General features: G+C 53.2%; 1 protein-coding gene across 1 annotated transcript in view; it reads right to left on the minus strand.

Moving 5' to 3' along the window:
• Positions 1–9,047, minus strand: part of Nfix (nuclear factor I X) — a 93,864-nt gene extending 84,817 nt beyond the window's left edge. The window contains exon 1 of the mRNA XM_051169212.1: positions 8,970–9,047. Coding sequence (XP_051025169.1) covers positions 8,970–8,996 — 27 coding nt within the window. The 5' untranslated portion in view covers positions 8,997–9,047. The remainder of the gene's footprint in view (positions 1–8,969) is intronic.
• Positions 9,048–21,649: the final 12,602 nt, after the last annotated feature.

Here is a 21,649-nt window from a genome sequence, read left to right on the forward strand (position 1 = left end):
ACACCTTCTGACCTCTGACCTCTGACCTCTTTGGGTACCAGGTCCACATATGGCACACAAACATACATGAAGCCAAAACATACATACACATACACTTAAAAAAAAATTATTTTTGGGAGGGAATTAGTTTTTCAAGACAGGGTTTCTCTGTGTAGCCTTGGCTGTCCTGGACTTGCTTTGTGGGCCATGCTGGCCTGGAGCTCAGGGATCCACCTGCCTCTGCCTCCCGAGTGCTGGGATTATATAGGCGTGCACCACCGTGCCCACAATTAAAAAAAAATATTTTTGGAAAGCAGAGTTCACCCCCACGCTGTCCATAACCCCACTTTCTAAATAAAACCCAGAAAAGCTGAGTGGTCGGTCTAGGATCACAGGGTTAGCGAGCACCTAATTTCGCAAAGATAGGATTTTAATCTGGAGAGCTGGCTCTACAGATTCACACAGAAGAAACTGAAGGGGATGTGTTCAGAGGCATCTAGCTAGGAGCTAAGACGGCAAGCCCTCTGTACACATTAACTGTTTGTTGGCTATGGTTTTTAGGGCAAATATTCATTTTGAAATTACTCTACAAAAGGCCTCCTCTCAACACTATTCTGCCATCTATGGCTTTCTTCTCTTTTTTTTTTTTTTTTTCAGGAGTCAGAAGTGAAGACCGCCCCACCCCCCCAAAAAAGCCAAAAGGGTTGGAGTGAGGGCATGGCTCCACAGCAGCATTCGCGAGGCCTGGGTATAGGCCCAGCGCTACAAAGGAACAAAGGCCAAAGGATTAGAGCATCTCAGAATTCAGCTTTGTCCCCCTGCCTCTCCGTGGCTGCAGGGCGATAAAGTAGGAACCTCAGCTCCTGAGTGCAGAAAACTACCACATCCAGCAAGCCAAGCCGGAGTCAGGGCTCCAAATGCTATCAGGACAGGTCGGGGTCCGGCTCCAAATGCTCTATCACCAGGGCCAGGCAAGGCTGACTCAGTTATGTGACTCAGTAGGCGGCAATGTGGCTCCAGTAAGGGACTCTCAGTTGAGGGGGCTATTTCTAACCTGGCCCAGCTGTGGCCACGTGCAAACTAATAATACACGGGTTTGCGTGTGTGAGGCTGCACGTGGGATAATGTCCAGGTCTATATGTAACCGACCCTGTGCTAGCCAGCCTTTTGTCCTACTTACATGCACTGTGCATAGGTGTACTATGGGTGTCAGGTGTTAACCATACCTATTTGTTTGTTACTAGATGTGTTTGCAAACTAGTGTTTCAGACCTTAGCACCACCAATATTTGGGGCTGGATTGTTATTTGTAGCAGGGTGACCTGTGCAATATCCCTGGCTCATTGCCCGTGATGCCCCTTTATGTGTGCCAAACAAATACATTTCCAGACATTTTCTTTTCTTTTTTTGGTTTGTTTGTTTGTGGTTTTTTGGTTTGGGTTGGGTTGGGTTGGGTTTTTTGTTTGTTTGTTTGCTTTCGTTTTTCAAGACAGGGTTTCTCTGTGTGTCCTTGGTTGGTTGGTCTGGACTCTCTGTGTAGAGCGGGCTAGCCTCGAACTCACAGTGATCCGCCAGCCTCTGCCTCCCGAGTTCTGGGTCCTGACATTTCTGTTGGGTAAAATCACTCTAGGAGGACTGGTCTGAGGGACATCTATACCCATGTGTCCAAGAGTATGCTATCGCATATATGTGTGCAGGCATGTTCCTGCGTCTGGTGTGTGTGCGGTGTCACTGTGTGCGTGTGTCTGTGGGTTCCATGTGTCCCTGTGTGTTGCGTGGTGGTGGTCTGGACTGTGCTTCACAGCATGTGGTTGTGTGACTGTGAGTCCCCATGCATCTCCACCCACACGTGGCTCCCTGCCCGTCATGCGCATCGATATGCCGGGGTGCGGCTGGGTATCTGTAGGTGTCTGGGGGGAAGAGTCTCTTTGTATGTACACGTCTCTGTGTGTGCGTGTGCACACATGTTTATGCCTGATGGCGGGAGGTTTGGGTTGCCAATGTGACTTTCCGCGCCCGCCTGTGCCAGTGAGTATATGACTTTGTATGAGGTGGACTCAGAATAAATCCCCCCACCAGATGACTGCATCGAAGCTGGTATTTCCCTGGACCCACCTGGATGATCTGTGCCTTTCTCCCCTGAGCTTCAGACTAAGTCACCTCTGGAGACACGGGAGTGGCACTGAATGCACCTCAGAATGATCCCTTCTTCTAGCTTTGCTTACAGATTCAGGAGGGGACAGATAGACCCCCGCTGTGGTCTGACCTGTGCTAAGAATGCTGGCACCCACTTCAGCAGAGAGAGCTGAGTCCCAGCAATGGTGGCGGGCACTGACCCCTGCCCACTGTGGCCAGTACCCTCAGCTCCCCTCAGGGTGGGGTTTGGTGGGTAGAAAGCTCCCCAGTGCAACCCGGCTTCTGATTGGCTGTGTAGCGCCGCAGTGCCCGATACCCACCTCCCCTCTCTGGCTGGCGCAGCCACATCGGTAGTGGTGGCAAACGCAACTCTGAGTTCTGGGCACAGCTGCGCCTCACAGAGGCCTGCCAGCCCCACCAGAAGCCAGACACCCCAGCTCTGTGCCCCCGACCCCTCCCTGCCCGCCTGCTCAGCCTGGCAGCATAGTCACCCTGCCCACTGTCCCCCTCAGGCTGCCAGGCCCAATCGCCCTCATCCCTTCACCCTCTGGGCCTGGGCCCCCCTTGGCCAAGCCTACCCTGGGGCCCAGGCCCCTGCTAGAGGCTGCTCCCGCCCTCAGAGGGGCTCCTGAAGAGGGGGAGGTGTTGAGGAAGGGGTGGGGGTGGGGAGCTAGCCCTTCTTCCTTTAGTGAGTGAGCCCAGAGCTGGAGCCAAAAATCGAGGAGGAGAGATATTCAGAGAGAGCCAAGACGCGTTTGGCAGGAGAGAGAGGGAGAGAGGGAGCGGGAGGGGGAGGAAAGGAGGAGGGAGAGAGGAAAGAGCTAGAGAAAGGGGGAAGGAAAGGGGACCTCAGTTTCCAAATCTGAACCCTCAGAGCCTCCCTGGGATATCAAGTGCATCTGGGGTGTGGACCCCAGGGGCAAGCCTGGCAACAGGATGCTGAGGACTATAGGGACAGTGGCCACAGGCCCGCAGAGACAGCAGTACACCCAGCTGGCCAGGCCAGGGCAGCCACAGGCAGAAGCCAAAATCAATGTGCACTGAGCAGACAGAGGGAGGTCTATGGGCGGCCCCAACACACCCGCACCTTGCCTGCACAATGAGCTTCTGTCCACGACAGGCAGAGGACAGCAGGGCCCACAGCAGGGCCACCATGGCCACACAACCTCATGGGAAGGGACAAGAGGCCAGCCTGCTTCCAGCTGCTCAGCTTGGGGGACATCATGGGCATCATGCATGATGCTTAGAAGCCAAGGAATGCTTGAGAGAAGGGCCATGTGGTAGGACACAACAGTCACAGGGACAAGCCCAGGATGGAGAATGACACTGGAGGGCGGGCAGGCACAGGGCGGGGGGGCACGGGACGGGGAGGTGCTGGCACACAGACACACACTGGCATGTATGTGAGTGCAGGCTGACACATGTGTGAGCTATGGATATACACTTAGCAGTGACTGCTAGCCTTCCAGAAAAACACAGGCCAACTCATTGTTATAGGAGGGACCTATGTCTCACTCTGATACAGTCATTTCACTCTGAAACACAGCCACAAAGATGGTAACAGTGACAGGTACAATGCTACCCAAGGCCTGGACAAAGACATGCCACAGAGTCCTGAACGTGCATGGTAAGGCACACCCCGGCCACGCTGCCACCAAATACATTGGAGAGAGAATCTGTGACAGTCTTACAAGTCAAATGCAGGTGACACCCATCAATAGACCCTCCAAAAAAAAAAAAAAAAAATAGAAAGGAGCACATACATGGGCCAACAGGGGTCCGCGAGGACATGGTGGCTGTAAGACCACCCAGCATGCTGATCTAGTTATGGGAATCTTTTTTTTTTTTCCAGACAGGGTTTCTCCGTGTAGCCTTGGCTGTCCTGGGCTCGCTTTGTAGACCAGGCTGGCCTCGAACTTAGATACAGGAATCTTGAGAGCAGCCCATCATAGTCACCCCCTCATCCTACTGACCCCACAACCTAGGGATTTGGAAGAAAGAGTGTAGAGACACCCCAGCTTACTGGGGAGTGAATCTCTAGAATGAACTTAGAGGAAGTAGGTAGGGGTCTCCTCTGTCTGTCTTGACGCAATTAGGAGAATGCTGCAAGGCCCCAAATTCCAGCCCCATTCCTGGGGGACAGAGATCCAAGCAGTCCAAAACATGTGGCAGAGCCGGATGTGGTGGCGCACACCTTTAATCCCAGCACTCGGGGAGGCAGAGGCAGGTGGATCGCTGTGAGTTTGAGGCTAGCGTGGTCTCCAAAGCAAGTCCAGGACAGCCACGGTTACACAGAGAAACCTTGTCTCGGAACACACACACACACATACACACACACACACACACACACACACACACACACACACACACAAAGTAGAGGCCTACAATACAACCAGGTTCACTTCGAGATTTTGATGGAAGCCATTATGTCTCCCCAAAAAGCCTGCTTGATTCAACCGAGGGCTCCTAGGGGGTCCTGCCCTATGGTGGGTCCCCATCACAGTCAATGAAGACTCATAAGTGGCTTGGAGTGTGGGGACATCTCTGAGTCACTAACAGGATGAACCGAGTCTCCATGCTTTGTCCAACTTACATACAGGCCCACGTGAGCCCACATACTCTTTACCAAGAGAGACACCTGGTTCCATTGTGAGGGAAGGTCATTTCCTCATCTCCTGCCAGTTACCTCACCCTACTGTGAAGTCTGTCACCCCTGTTTAGCCTACAGGACCCCAGTAAGAGGAAAAGAGTTGAGCTCTGTCCTTCCAAATTCTTGCTTCCTCCTCTAGGCAGTACTCTAGGATTGCCGAAGTGGCAAAGATCTCCTCCGCTCGGCTGTCTTCTTGCCTTTACGATCATCCTTTTCCATTAGATGCTCAGAAACAATATGACAACAGGAACAGTTCTCAAGCACATGCCGTGTGCCCAGCATGGCGGTAAGTTACGTCACAGGGCCAAAAGTCATACCTCACTTCCCAGGCCAGGGAAACTGCTGTACTGGGAGACACAGACAGGACGCTTAAATCCACCGCTGACTAGTCCTTGGTCTCTGACCTCTGCCTGCACACCCTCTATCTAGCAGCCCTGGAAACTACGGAAGATGTTTGTGTCTAGGTCAAGAGCCCAGAGTCCTACTGGGGTAGTATTAACCCAACAGGGCTGTGGCTCTGAGCTTAGCCAGGCCCACCATTGGAACATCTCCCAAGACCCCAATGTGGTTCCCAAAGTAACCCAATTTGTGCCAGTTTCACTCTTTATGTTAGGGGTAGGAGGCGTGTGCGGAGCCAGAGCCACAGAGAGATAAGCCAGCACTGCCAGGCACTGTGGTTCACGCCTGTGGTCCTAGCTCTTGAAGGGTACAGACAAGAGGATCAAGAGTTCAAGGTCATCCTCAGCTACAGAGCTACTTCAAGGCTAGCCTCGGCTGCGTGACATCCTGCCGCAAACAATCCAGCAAACACAAAAGCAAGACTGCCAAACTAGAGCATGGTGCCTCACCCCTTTCGTCCCAGCACTCAGTGAAGGGCAAAATGAGCGCTGCAAGTTCAAGGCCAGCCTGGGCTACATGGCAAGACACCCACCTCAAGAAATAAATGAAACAAAACAAGACGTGAGTACCAGCTGGTTCAAGAGCAAAGAGCGGCCCATAGTTTACAGGGACAGAAGAGCTGCCATAGTAAGCCAGGAAAAGCTTAGAGGCAGAGGTAGGGGAAGAGACATGAGGGCAGATCCAACTCACCGTCAAGATCAAAGGTTCTTTGGGGGAGATTGGCACAGCTGCCTGTCTGAGGGTCATCCTATCTGTCGACATCCTTGTGTGTCTTTGTGGTCTTTGTGTGTGTTCACAAATGTCCGCACATTAGCATATATGTTCTTGTGGCCAGGAGTGGGAAGACACGGGTGTATGTCTATACAGATATCAGAGAAAGACTTCTTCGCAACTTGAAAACCAATGGTGTCATGTCTCTGTGTAAAAACGCATGCCCATCGCCCTCTGTCCTCGGGTCTGTGTACATTTGGACCCGCCGGGGCCGAGTTTGTGCCGAGGGCACCACGACAGTGGGAACGACTGCTATTTCTGGGACATAGCCATCCACACAGGGCCTGTGTTGAGGGGGATATGTTCAAGTGTTGGTGGTTTTGAACACGGGCACACGGTTTGGCCCTGATGATGGCTATGTGGTAGGGAGGTTTTTCATGCCTGAACTTACATAGATACATATATCCCATCTCTAGGGGAAATGTGTGTTGAGGTGTATGCCAAGAGCGGTGTGTCTTTGGATGTCAATGTGAATTGGGTGTTTATGACCTCCCCTTGGCGATAATAGTGTGTGTGTGTGTGTGTGTGTGCATGCCTCCGTTTGTTGAGGGGCCCGCTGAGGCCACACTATTCCTGACATCCTGAAACTCGGGGGCCTACAGTTGTAAAGAGCTCCAGCGACTGTCCACCCAGCTCTGGATTAATTTCTCTTTTCTAGAAGGAGATCCTCCCCACTACCCTTCCTCTTGCCAGCCCCCCCCCCACTCCCCCACCCCCACCCCAGCCCTGCTGCTCCAAGCTTGGTTCTGCTCAATCATTTATTGACTTTAAAACTGAAGCCAATTCTGGCTTGAAAGAAAAAAAAAAAAGAGGGGGGTGGGGTGGGGGGCAGAGAGCAAGACTGAGAGTGAAATGGGGGAAGACAAGGACAGAAGGACAGCTAGAAGTACAGAGGACAGAGATGGCAAGGAACAAAGAGCGGAGAGAGAGAAACGTACAAAAAAGGCCAGCCAGCAAAAAGGGTTGTTGGAAAAGCAAAGATGGGGGGCAAACTATGGCAGTGGAGAGGTTTGTGAAAAGAGATGTGGCTGAAAGGCAGGGACAGCCAGACCCTGCTGACCGAAGGCTGCCAAGGACCCTAAGCAAAGGGGTTTCCCTGCCCACCATGCAGGGCTGGCAGACTGGTGAGATTGTGCCCACTCCCCTCCCAGGCAGCCTGGCGTGTGCAAGATGTAACTCGCACAGATTGGAGCCCGGATTCCCTTCTGGAGTGCCACAGAGCCAAGCCGAGGCCATCACCCCAAATCTGGGGGCCATCCCAGTCCCTTCATAGCCTTGTCACCAGTGTATCAGCTGGCATTTTTTCTCTCCAGGGGTGGGTGCTTCCACTCAGCTCACGGGGCCGGGAGGGGGCAACCCCAGATGTCTGGCAGGGTTGGGTTGGAGGCCAGCTAGCAGCCTGGTAGACAAGATATCTGGTAGAGTATGCGGTCTTTGTCCCACTAGACCTCAAACACCAGCCACAAAGACCAGTAAACCATCTCCCCAAGCACAGCCACAGCTCAGATCTAGAAAACGGACAAGGTCCTCCTGTGAGGGTAGCTGACTACTTGGAAGAGTAGATCCACGCTGTTATGGTGGTCAGATTGGCTCCTAACACCTGCATGTGCACGCACACGGCACTAGACGGGCCAGCACGGGGCTTTCCACTGACACACACTTGCATGTGATTTGTACTCGAAGACAGATCGCTCTCCTGGTCATCTGTGTTTGTGCCACGCAGCCTGGCCACCGCCAGCCTACAGAGGCCACCTACAGATTCTAGACAGACAGACAGACAGACACACACACGTACCTGGGAATACAAGAGTGCTGTGTCGTTGGAAGTACAACCCACCTGAATGTACCTTCTTGCCCTTGGAAACATCCTGACATGTTCCTCACTACCTGGCCATACATACACACCATGGGTATGTGTCCCCCACTCCGAAGTGGGGTTCATTTAGCACTTGTCTGAAAGGGCTCTGGCTTAGTAGAAGTGGCTGTTAGGGACTCAGGGCTGGCCTAGAGAGCTCTTACAGACAAGCCTTGCCGGCAGGCAAGACTAAACAACGTCCACAAATCCCGTTTGCTTGCCGAGTCTGTCACCTGCCCTGGCCTAGTCCCGTCAAGTAGATCTGTGAGGGGGCTCCTCTGGGTCTGAGCTGGGCTGGCTCGTGCCCTTTCAGAGCCTGGGAGTCGTGGCTGGGAAGAATGGGGTGGCAGATCAGGCATGCTCCAGGCCTCAGCCTCCGCTACACACAGCGCAGGGAACTTCGCAGGAGGCGGGACGCGTTCTCGCGCTCGCGCTCCCGAAGCACGCCAAGGTCAGCGCTGCTGTGCCCGAGGCTGACCCGACGGCTGATTCCCAACAGGGTCCGCCTGCGGTGTCCACAGCTGCTCCCGCCCTTCCCGCCTGCGGGTGGCGGGCCGGGATTCCCCGGGGCACTTCCAGGTCCACATCGCGGCGGTCCAGGTCTTTGAGACCGGAAAGTTTGCACGGAATAAAGTTTGGGGCCGGGGAGCCGCGTCTGCAAACGTCCAGGATCCGCAGAGAGGCGCGGCCCCGGCTGGCAGCACGCCCGTCCCTCCCTCCCCTCCCCTGCCCCTCCGAAATTTGGGAGCCCCGCCATTTTCTCAGCCCCGCTCCCATGCGAGGCCTGAACAAAGACTTTGGGGAGACGCCCGGGCCGCCCGGGGCACCCCAGCCGCGCGCAGAGCGGCCGCCCCGCACGCCCGCCACTGCCACCCCGGGGCCGCCGCGCCGCGCCGCGCGCTGGGAACGCCGCCTGCCGTGCTCCCGGACGCCCCGGGGCCACTCTGCCTCCTGCCGCCGTGTCACCCTGCCTGCCCGCGCCTGCCACCACGCCGCGTCGCCGCGCAGCAGCAGGGGTCCGCTGTCCGCCGCGCCCCGCCGCGCGCACTCGCCCCCTCGGCCCCTCTCCACGCACTCCCGCCGCGCGCCCCCAGGGCAGCGCCCCGCGCCCCGCCCGCTGCCCGCGCTCTTGCGGGACCCCAGCCCGGCCCTCCCGGGGCGCGGGGGCGGCGGCCGGTACCTGGGTGAGGCAGTACGGGGAGTACATCGCTGGGCGCCCGGGCGCGAGCGCGGAGGCCGGCCGCGGCGAGGGCAGGCCCGGCAGGCGGCGTCGCGCTGGCTGGCGCTGGGGCTCCGGCTCCGCTGCTCCGGCCTCCGCCGCGCGGCGCCCGCCCGGCCCCGCGGCCCCGCTCGGCCCGCCGCCGCTCCGCGCTCACAGGCTCGGCCCCGCGGGCTCCGGGCCGCCGCCGCGCTCGCCGCTGCCTCTCGCGTCCGCCGCCGCCGCCGCCGCGCGTCTACTCCATGCCGCCGCCGCTCGGCCGGTCGCCCTCGCCCGCCACCGCCGCCGCCGCCGCCGCCGCCGCCGCGCTGTGAAAGTGAAAGTTTAGACAAAGTTTGGAAGCGGCGCACTCCGGGGAGAGGGAGCGGGCGGGCGGCGCGGGCGGGAGGAGGGGCGCGGGGAGGGGCGGGCGGGGCGGGTGAGCGCGGCCGGCGCGCACACACATGCACACACGCACACACGCACACACACATACACGCGGGGACGCACACCGACGCGGCCGCCCCGACACGTGCTGGCCGGCGTTCGGGCGCCGACACACGCTGACACGCAGCGGGGCTTGGACGGGCACAAATGTCACGGAGGAACGCAGGGCCTATTCCTCACGGAGACACACCAGACGGCGGTGCACACCGGGCACAGACACAACCAAGAGCCACACACCACCTACTGTCACATGTCGTCCCAATGCAGACCAACGCTCAGAGCCATACTAACATACATACATACACGTGTCACACATGTTCCTGCAGAATACTGACACATGCACGACCACACAACCATACCTTGTCACACTCCAGGCACACAATGACACACCAACACATATCTGCCAAAATATCTCGGCAGGCAGCTGTTGCAATCCACCCAGACACGGGGTGATACTGATGAAAAGGAGGCGCTGCCACATGGAACACCCCCCCCCCTTTACAAAGGGCACAAAGTATAACTGTACAGGGAATACACACATCACACATTGTGTTGCCCAGATATACCCCAAGCTAGGGCACACTGATGTAACAATCCTGACAGCAAAAGAGCTGACAGGCTCTTTAGAGATTCTCCCAAGTAACACACACACACACACACACACACACACACACACACACACACACACCTACCCTTCATTTGTCTCCCATACCTTTGCATGTGTCCTGGGACTTAAGAACATTATCTGTATTTATCTGTATTGTGGTGAGGCTCCAGCCCCTGCTGCAGGCCCAGGACTTCCCATTTCTACCACAGATGGGCATAAGGTGGGGTGGGCTGGCATATGCCTGCATCCCTGCACTCAGAAGCTACAAGAGGTCCATCATTGAGTGAGTTGTATGTAGCCTGGGCTACATAGTTGGAGGCTGTCTTGGTCTGTATACTGAAAGCCCTGTTTCAAAAAAAAAAAAAAAAAAAAAAAAAAAAAAGCAAGCAAATAACAGAGAGAGGAAAAGCCTTCACAGAAAGGGACGGGAGGAAGAAGGTGATTAAGAGGAGTAGCCAGGGACTGGAAACCCTGAAGTAGGGCATAGAGAACCCTTGGGTGACCTCAGGTTTGGGTGGGAAGCCTGTGCCTCCGTCCCCAGGCAGCTCCTGCCAAGACAGAGCTCCATCCTATTGCCAGGTGCAGCCAGCACCTTGTCAGCCTCCTGGGCCAAGAAGCTGTGGCAATTCTCAGCAATGCATTGTCTTATGGGGGTGGTATGGGCGCCCAGGTGTGTGTGGGTAGGTGTGTAGGGGCTAGCACGCACAAAGATGTGTATTTGTGTATATTTAAATGTCCCCGAATGCTATGCCCCTTGTCCCAAAACCTCTGAAATAGGACAGCAGGCAGTGTGCCTGGGGTGGGTCTGAGCAAGGTATGTGTGTGTGTGTGTGTGTGTGTGTGTGTGTGTGTGTACGCTCAGGAGCGTGCTCAGTGTATTGCTCAGTGTATTCTGAGTGGTGACATGGGTGTGGCTGTATTCATGGAGGTGTCTGTGGGTCAGCAAAGGTGCCTCCACTCCTTATGTCAAAGCACTAGGAATATAGCGGGACAGATAACACCGGTCATTGATGGGAGTGGAGTGTGACAGGAGGTGAGGCCACAGGACGCCTAGGCGAGTGTGTCAAATGTGTCAGTGCAGCCCCTTTGGAGATATATACCATGTTTTCCCTGTATGTCCCAATGTGTGTGTGTGTGTGTGTGTGTGTGTGTGTGTGTGTGTGTGTGAGACCCAGCAGGTGAGTGTCTAAAAGTCCCAGAGGGACTGCCTGTGAAAAGACTTCTGTGCACTTGTTTTCCTCTTTGCTGTTGCCCACTCCTGTAGGTCCCAGCCAGTAGAGAAGCCCTGTGTGTGCAGGGTGCATCAAGGATGGGTGTCTGTGTCAGGGATGTGGGTCTGTGTGTGTCAGCCCATACCAGTAAGTTACATAAGACCATGTCAGTGTGTGTATATGGCTGTGAGTGTCAGACTATGCTAAGGTGCCTGATTGAATGTGAGTGTATGTGGGTGCACCGTACGTGCCTGTATCTTAGCCCATCTAAGTGTGAATATATTCATGTGCTCAAGTTCAAGGTCATCCTGCCTGCACAGCCCATTGCAACATGTATGGTCAGTGTGTGTCACATATGTTTCTATGTATGTCAGCCCATGTCGGTCTGTATAGCTGGTGCGAGTGTAGGTGTGTGTGTGGCTGTGTACCAAGGATAACATGCTTGTGCTTCTGTGTCTATGTATGTGAAAACAATGTAGGACTGAGGACACACATGAAGCCCTGGCTTCGATCCCCAGTACTGCGTAAACCGGTCATGGTGGCACACGTTTATTATCTCAACACTCTGTAAACAAAGGCAGGAGGATCAGAAGTTCAAGGTCACTCTCGTCCACACAGCAAGCTGGAGGCCAGCCTGGGCTACATGTGATTCTGTCTCAAAAACCAAAAGTGTGTGTGTGTGTGTGTGTGTGTGTGTGTGTGTGTGTGTGTGTGTGTGTGTGTGCACGGGCGCATGCGCGCACATGCTTACAAGGGAAGGACTATCTGTGGTGGAGATGCTTGCTTAAAGCTGTCAGCCAGTATTCATCTGTGTTACTAGATGGTTCTGTGTGCCTGCATATGGGGAGCAGGGTCTCTGTGCCTGGAGCTATCTGGGGATGAGGTGTGCCTGTCACCCCTGCTTGGGGCCATGGCCCCTGAGATCCCATCCAGTGATCCAAGCCTCCCCCTGCACTCAGAGCGGCTGCCTGTGAGGCAAGGATGCAAGGCCCTGGCACAGGGAGGGAATTGATATGTCCTTAAAAATTCAAGGGCTTCTCGTAAACAGAAACTTTTAACACCCGGTTAAAGTTTCAGGGCTGCCACAGAGGGGGGGGAGGGGCTCAGAGACAAGAAGGGGGGCTAAAAGTGAGGTGCTGTATGGGGCTGGGGGTACACTAAGAACTGGGGTTGGGAGGGACTGCTGGAAGGAGGACGGGATTTGGGGACTGAAAAGATTGGACAAGCAGGATGGCCCCAGAAGGGGGAACCCAGAGAGGCTGTGCTGTCTGAGAGACAGATGGGTCCAGGAGGGACCAGGATGGAGGAGGTCTGGGACCTAGATGTCTGGGAGAAGAGACAGAATATGTCTCTTTTGAGGGCTCTTTTTTATTTGGGAGGAGGGGCCAGTTTATCCTTCACACACACAGCAGACGACAATCGTGCACACACATACAACATGATATCAGCCCTTCACACAGACACACAATAAATAACACGAACCCTACACACACACACACACACACACACACACACACACACCCCACATCAACACTTCCCAAACTCACTAAACAATATCCACAAACAGGATATTAACCCTCACACTCATTAAACACCACTAACCCTGCCCACAAATACACATACACAGCATCAACCTACACACACACACACACACACACACACACACACACACACACCAGACAAAAATCAACCCTTCACACTACTTTACAATATCAACCCTGAAAGCATACACACTACACACATGCACAGCAACACTTCACACACACACCAGACATTAACTTTTTACACATACACACACTGCACATCAATTTTCCACACACATACACACCAGGCATTAACCCCTTACACACACATCCCAGACAACATCAACCCCTTACACACACATACTGCACAACAAACCTTCACACACACACACACAGCAACCTTTTTCACACACATACTGCACATCAAACCTTCAGACACATATTCACAGCAGACCTCAAACCCTTACAATGCCCAGTGCTTTATAACACACACACACACACACACACACACACACACACACACACACACTGCACAATATCAACCCTGAAACTATCAACACACATACCAGACATCAACCCTTTATACACATACTGTACAGTGTCAACCCTAAAAACATGCACATCAACCTTTCAGACACACATGACACACCATCCATCCTGTACATACGCTAGACAGACAATATCAACCCTGTACACACACACACACACACACACACACACACACAGAGTACAACATGAATCCTTCACAGACACTCACCACAGTATCAAGCCTTCACATACACTAGACACCATGGAACCACTTTACACACGCACACACCTGCATATCAGCCGTTTACACACACCCACGTACAATACCAACCCCCACATATATACACCACGAGTTAACCCTTCATTCACGTATCCTTTCATTTGCACACACACACTCTAGTATTCATTTGCATTTAACACCTGTCTTGTACTCGCACATAGCTCCCACCTTGCACTCACACATCAACACTATGTTCACACACACACACACACACAGCCATTCCACAGTCACACCCCACCGCCACAACATCCATCCCTTCACCCTCCCTCTTTCACATATACACACAGTCCAGTCCAGAATAAAGCTTTGCACACACTCTCCCCTCCGTCTTTACACACCCAGTCTATCCCTTTACTCATTCTCCCACAGCAACCACATTTCCATCTATACACTGAAACTCACACCGTAGCACCTCCCTGTATATGTACACATATACATATTTTCCTTTAGGCTCACACACTCACTGTGTCCATCTTTGTCCACAGAAGCCAAGCTCTTGCCCTTGTATTCACACATATTTGCACTCGCATTACCCCACACTCAGACCCCATTTTAATACCAGATGCACCCCCCAACACATACACAGATACAGAGTCACCATGTTCTGAGTCTTCACAGCTGGCAGCTGGAGGAGGGGCGTTTCTCACAAAGAAACAGAGTAGCCCAGCCTTCCTGTCTCCCAGAGCCCAAATCTGAGGGCACACCTGGCCCTGAAGAAATTGAGAAGGAGGGGGTGCTACCTGGGGGGCTGGGCACAGCTGGGTTGTCACAGCTGGAATCCCCTACATTCCTCTTTGCCAGCTGCCCACCTGGCTACAGCTGGCAGCAGGTGTCTTCTTCCCATGCAGGTGTTGGAGAGGGAGAAGCAAGCTCATGGCATTGCCTGCCAGGATGCCAGCGGCAGTGGGGGAGGGCAGGCTTAAACATCTGGGCTGCACCAGCCACATCCTGGGCCATGGAAGGTGGGGCTGGGCAACACTGAGCTCCGGAGCTGTTTGGCAGCTAGGAGGGCCTCTTGGGAAAGTAGGCACACATCCAGCACAGGAGATAAGCAAGGATTTCAACTGTGGGTGCTGCCAGGCAAAGAAAAAGGGGTGCTCTGGTTCCTCCTGGAAAGATGAGAGTGCCCATTTTTACAAAAGAATCTTATGCCCAGCCTGGCAAGCAAGGTCAGCCTTGGTCCTGGATGGCTGCCCTTGTGCTCACATCTTCTTTGGTCTAGGAACTCTGAATGGGCTGAGGGTGAGGACTCACGGGTTCTCCACTTCTGGGACCAAGCTGAAGATCCGTGGCCAGACCGTGTTGTCCAACTGTGAATCCAGGTCTGGAATCCCACCATCACACTCACCCGGGGCCATGGAAACGCACAGGCATAGACAGGCATAAAAACACACGCATGGTAGAGGACTTGGCTAATGCATGCAGCCTTTGGTTCCATTCCCAGCACCACACAGAACAGGCATGGAGCATATTGTTGTCACTTGGTACTTGGGAGGTAGAGGTTGGAGAACTAGGAATTCAAGGTAATGAACTTGAGTCCCCCAAGGGCTACATGAGACCCTGGATCAGAGGCCAGCAGCATGGTGCAGTGGGAAAAACTGCTTGCAGCCAAACCTGATAACCTAAGTTAGATCCCTGAGCCCCACATGTTGGGAGAAGAGAACTGACTCCAGCAAGCCTTCCTCTGACTTCCACACAGGCAAAGCACACATATGCACATGAATTTTTAAAAGTCTGGAGCTAGCTCAGCAGTGAAGAGTGCTGTTGCTATTCCAAAGAACCTGAGTTCCCAGCCCTCACTAGTCCCCACATCAGGCAGTTTACAACTGCCTTTAATGTCAGTTCCAATGGATCCCATGCCCTCTTCTGGCTTCTGTGGGTACTGAACACACAAGATGTATAACACACACACACACACACACACACACACACACACACAATTTATTTATTATGTATACAATGTTCTTCCTAATGTGTGCCTGCACATTTCTACAAGACAGGCAGATCCCTGAGGCTCTGGTCAGGCCGGCCAGCCTGGTATGCCTGCCAAACTCCAGGCCAGTGAGAGACCCTGTCTGAGAAAATGAAGGGAGAACTAGCAAGATGGCTCAATGCTGATTTGCAGACGACCTGGACTTATATACCAGCACCCACGTGGCAGCCCCCAGCTATCCATAACTCCAGTTCCAGCGGATCTGGTGGCCTCTTCTGATCCCTGAAGGCACCATCCACACACATGACATACATGCATCTTTGCTGGCAAAATACTAACACACAGAAAATAATTAATCCTTCAAAAAGGACAAAGAGGGCCAGCAAGATGGCCCATTATATAAAGGGACTTGTCACCACCTCCACATGTACACTATGCCATGTGTAGGAATGTGGAGGAAACTTGCACTCCAGATCACATTATAAATGGTTGTGAGCCCCCATGTGCTTGCTGGGAATTGAACTCAGGACCTTTGGAAGAGCAGCCAGTGCTCTTAACCTCTGAGCCATCTCTCCAGTCCTATAAAAATATTTTTAAAGGCCAGGCATGGTGGCACATGCCTTTAATCCCAGCACTCGGGAGGCAGAGGCAGGTGGATCTCTGTGAATTTGAGGCCAGCCTGGTCTACAAAGAAAGTTCTAGGACAGTCACAGAAACACAGAGAAACCCTGTCTTGAAAAACAAAACAAAACAAAATAAAATAAAAACAAAAAACAAATTTCTAAATGTCTAAAGGGGGATGTAACACAGGTGGAAGAGTGCTTACTTGGCATAAATAAAGCCACAGACTTAATTCCCAGGACCCTGTCTGAGGCAGAAGGAGCAGAAGTTCCAGATCATTCTTGGCTATCTTATGGGTTGAAGCCCTTGGCTACATAAAACACTGTCTCATAAAGCAGAATAGAACCACACAAGAATCAGCTACAGCCAAGAGGTGGAGGTGCACGCCTTTAATCCCAGCATTCTGGAGGCAGGGGCAGGAGGATCGCTGTGAATCTGAAGCCAGCCTGATCTACAGAGCAAGTTCCAAGGCTACAGAGAAACCCTGTCGGGTGTGTGTGTGTGTGTGTGTGTGTGTGTAGAATCAGATACAATGGCACATACCTATAATCCCAGCACTCAGCAGGTCTCACTATATAGGCTCTGACTGTCCTGGAACTTGCTATGTAGATCAGGGTGGCCTTGAACTCACCAAGATGCACTTGCCTCTGTCTTCCAAGTGCTAGAATTAAAAGGGCGCACAAGACACCTGGCTTGAGGATCTTAAATTTTAGGTTAGCCTGGGCAACACAGTAAGACCCTTTTGGTGGGGGGAGTTTAGAAAAAAATTAAAACGCATCCACATCCACAGAGGCACATGCCTGTAATTCCAGTACTCAGAAGCAGATGGAAGGAGTTTGAAGCCAGACTGGATAACCTTGGGAGAATATATTTTTCTTTTTCTTTCTTTTTTTTTTTTTTTTTTTTTTTGACAGGGTTTCTCTGTGTAGCCTTGGCTGTCCTAGACTCGATTTGTAGACCAGGCTGGCCTCAAACTCATAGTGATCCACCTGTCTCTGCCTCTGCCTCTGCCTCTGCCTCTGGTATTAAAGGCATGCACCACCACGCCCGGCAGGAGAATATATTTTTCAAAAAGTGGAGGTGGGGGATATCTGCAGAGATGTCATTTGGTAAAGAGCTCTCTCCCTGTAACCATAAGGAACTGAGCTGAGTCCCCAGAACCACATTAAAAGGAGAAAAAAATCTGGATGGACGTTGCGGTGAACAGTTGTAACTCAAGCACCGGGGAGACAAGACAGGCAGATCCCTGAGGCTCTGGTCAGGCCGGCCAGCCTGGTATGCCTGCCAAACTCTAGGCTAGTGAGAGACCCTGTCTGAGAAAATGAAGGGAGAACTAGCAAGATGGCTCAATGCTGATTTGCAGACGACCTGGACTTATATACCAGCACCCACGTGGCAGCCTCCAGCTATCCATAACTCCAGTTCCAGCGGATCTGGTGGCCTCTTCTGATCCCTGAAGGCACCATCCACACACATGACGTACATGCGTATTTGCTGGCAAAAAATACTAACACACAGAAAATAAATAAGTCCTTCAAAAAAGACAAAGAGGGCCAGCAAGATGGCCCATTAGATAAAGGGACTTGTCACCACCATGTACACTATGCCATACATGTGCCCTCCCCACACAATATAAGTAGGTTTAATTAGTTAGATAATTAGTAAGATAGCCCGGTGAGGAAAGGTCTTGAAGAACCTGCATCCAGTCTTTGAAACTATATCACAGAAGGAGCAAGCCACCTCCTCCAAGTTGTCCTCTGCCTCCTACAAGCATACTATGGCACATGTGCCAGACACACACACACACACATTAAATAAATGTTTTTTAAAAACCCTCTGGCCTCCATAACTAGGGGGCACACAGAATACCTTCATGAACACACATCCCCACACAGAAAGAAGACATGCAGCGTAACATTCCCGGTCACACACATAGACACAAACATCCCTGAATCACAGATTGGGATCCACGCCTCACCACCACAGCTGCCCAGGATGCAAGAAACCTATACCCATCCTTGTCTATGGGGAGGCCTGGCCAGGGCTTCCTGGAGCCAGTGCTCCGTCAGGCTTAGGGAAATGTTTCATTTGCAGCTGGTCAGAGAGCCAACCACCCCGCTAACCTGGTCCCTGATCCTGAATGCAGCCTCTGTGCCCCTCTAGGGCAGCCAGCAGAAGCAATCGGTTGGCTCAGAGTTTGGCTGTCAAAGGAGGGAAGGCCACACTGACTGAGCCACATTTGTTGGACGAGAGGTCTCTGGGGCTAGCCAACTTCAGCCAGAATCCTATTTTGCCTCTGTTACTTCTAGAAGCTTCTCCCCAGACAAGTCACAGGGGAGGAGACAAAGGAATAAGGTGCTGTGCCTTCGTGATATCCACATCACAGGGGAATAGTGTGGACCCCTTAGCTTGTGTGCCCCATGAAAAGCAAACTCTCAGTTCCTTGTGTAGCCTGGACGTAGGAGCTGGGCAGTCATGACCTTCTGGTTTACACCTTCCAGTACTGTCACTGTCACACATAGCTACAGTCACTACCACAGTGTCACCTGCACAGCTACCCAGCCTGTCGTACCCTCAGTCACACTGTCACACACAGAAATACCACCACACCCAATAACTCCAGTGACCTGTGTCCTCAGCCCCACAGTCTCACACATCCGCTCAGTCGCCCTGACAATCTGACCCCACGCTGTATCAATGTCACTCTGACACGCTCAGTCTGCATGTCCCAGGCAGCTGTCCTGGCCATGTGGCTACACAGAGTCACTGCCCTGATCAGTCATAGTCAAAGGGAGCGGGTCCAATATCTGCACTCTCAGGGCGGGGCACACAGCTGTCCTCAGATCAAGGTGGCCCAGATGGCACAAGACAGCCTTGCAGCCGGCTAGTTACAGGCCGCACTACCCAGCCCTATTGGAAGTGGCAGCTACTCCTTTCCCTCACACTGTCCCACCATACCCACAGTCCAGACAGCTACAGTGAGGCAGGGTGAGGGCACACCACAGCCACACGGACATCCTGTTATACAACAATCGCCCGCCTCAGAGGCCCCATCACAACATTTAGACAGCTCCTTTAGCCATCCCAACAAGCTGTTGGGTGTGTTGCTGACATGCTGACACAGCGCCTCGATTGTCCTCAGGATTCCCCAGACCTGAGTCTTAGAGAAAGGGACAGACTGAGGCTGAAATCCCCTCTCTCTCTCCTACTGGAAGCAAGCAGAGTAGGAAGCAACTAATGGAAGCGCAGCTGTTGTCAGTAGGTGCCAGCCCCCCCCACCTCATGAATATTCATCAGCTGGGGCTCTCCTGAACCTATAGGGAGTCCAAGGTCCCAGGCAGCTGGGCACCCCCTTCTGTGCCAGTAGGCCCTCAGGTGAGGGGCCTCTGCCAGAACTCTCTAGTCCTTGGAACCCACACCCATTTCTACCCGTAAGTATATTTGAGATAAGAGTTTGAGAACATGGATCCCAGACACACAAACTCCGAGTCACACTGGATTTAACACACAGCCATTCATCAGTACACACCAAGCACAGCAATAGGCAACGTGAACTCACACACAGTGGCACTCCCCACTACAGACACCTACCACATACACGGCCTTGCCACGTGGGTACCCAATCAGATGACTGCAAACACACCATCACAGGCAGATGAGCGCGAGCGCGCGCGCGCACACACACACACACACACACACACACACACACATTCCCAAACTCATAAATAACAACAGCTTGTCGTGTGCAGTGCTGAGACGGAACCCAAGGCCTCAAGCACACAAGCACGGTACCCTAGCCATTCCTAGTCAGCGTTTTATATTTTATTACGTTTATTTATTATTTCTCTGTACGCATGTAAGTAGGCATCTGTTTGTGGTAACGAGCCTGTGGAGATCAGAGGGCAACTTGTGGAGGAGGTTCTCCTTCTACCAAGTGTCCTCCCCAACAGCTTCTTGATTTTTCGTTGTTGTTTTTGAGACAGGGTTCTTTGTGTAGCCTTGACTGTCCTGGACTCGATTTGTAGACCAAGCTAACCTCAAATTCACAGAGATCCACCTGCCTCTGCCTCCCAAGTGCTGGGATTAAAGGCGTGGGCCATCAGCTTATAAAAAACACAAATATCCAAGCACTGGGGCATACACTTCCACACACACACATAGTCCCACCAACTATCAAATACAAAAGCACAAACATAAACTATCCCCCAAAGCCCTATTCTCTCTCTCTCTCTCTCTCTCTCTCTCTCTCTCTCTCTCTCTCTCTCTCTCTCTCTCTCTCTCTCTCTCTCTCTCTCTCTCCCTCCCTCCCTTCCTCCCTCCCCCATCCTGAACTTTACAGATGGGAAAACCAAGGCCCTTGAGAGGACTGATGGGACTTTTTGAAGATGGCAGTCCCTCCTGACTCCAGGCAGCGGCTAAGACCGGGCGCCCCCTTCTGGCCCAGACCTGCAAGATCTGTGCGGGGCCGCGGCGGCGCGCGGGGGTGGGCACGCGCCTGATGTAACCATGGCACCCTCTTGGCACGCGCGGCCCGCGCGCGGGGAGGGCGGGGCGGTCGCGTTACCATGGCACCGGCCGGCCTCCTGAATGCCGCATTGTTCATCGCGGCGCCCTGGCTGGGCTGTCCCGGACCCACCCGGACCCACCCGGGCTGCCCTAGATGGAGAGAAAGAAACACAGCAGAGATGGAGTGGAACGAATATGGAGAGACACTGATAAAGGGAGAAAATGTGGAGATGAAGATAGAAAGAGGTAGACAGAGATCAACAAGATTTAGGGCTAGGGAGGCACGGACAAGAGAAGGCAGAGTGGAGGTCTTATAAGAAAGGGAAAGGGGGTTGGGGCAGACCAACAGGGTGACACACACGAGTAAATCCTACAGGGGCTCGTGAGTTTGAGGCCAGTGTTAGTTACGTATGGAAACTCTTTTAAAAAGCAGGGAGGGGAGCCGGGCGTGGTGGCGCACGCCTTTAATCCCAGCACTCGGGAGGCAGAGGCAAGTGGATCACTGTGAGTTCGAGGCCAGCCTGGTCTACAAAGTGAGTTCAGGACAGCCAGGGCTACACAGAGAAACCCTGTTTCGAGAAGGGAAAAAAAAAAAAAAAAAAAAAAAGCAGGGAGGGGTCGAGGAGGCGGGAAGAGTAACTGCACCGGTGGTGGCTCAGCTGACAGAGTGAAAGCCTGAGGGAGGACCTGAGTTTAGCTGGCTCCCTAGCACCCACATGTAAAAGCAGGCAGTCATGAGAGCACAGGCCTGTGGTCCTAACACTCGGGAGGCAGAGGCAGGTGGATTCTAGGGGTTGCTGGCCTGCCAGCCTTCCAGGTTCAGCTAAAGAGCCTGTCTCAAAAGATTAAGGTGGAAAGCTGGCAGGCAGAGCTTTGTGAATTCCAGACCAACCTGGTCAACATAGCGAATCTCAGGCCAGAGAAGGTTACAAAGCTACACCTAGTCTAAAAAGGAAAGAAATGGCGCTGCCGGGCAATCCTAGCACTCCGGGGAGGCAGAGGCAGG

The sequence above is a fragment of the Acomys russatus genome, chromosome 26 (assembly GCF_903995435.1).
Source record: "Acomys russatus chromosome 26, mAcoRus1.1, whole genome shotgun sequence".
Lineage (NCBI taxonomy): Eukaryota > Metazoa > Chordata > Mammalia > Rodentia > Muridae > Acomys > Acomys russatus.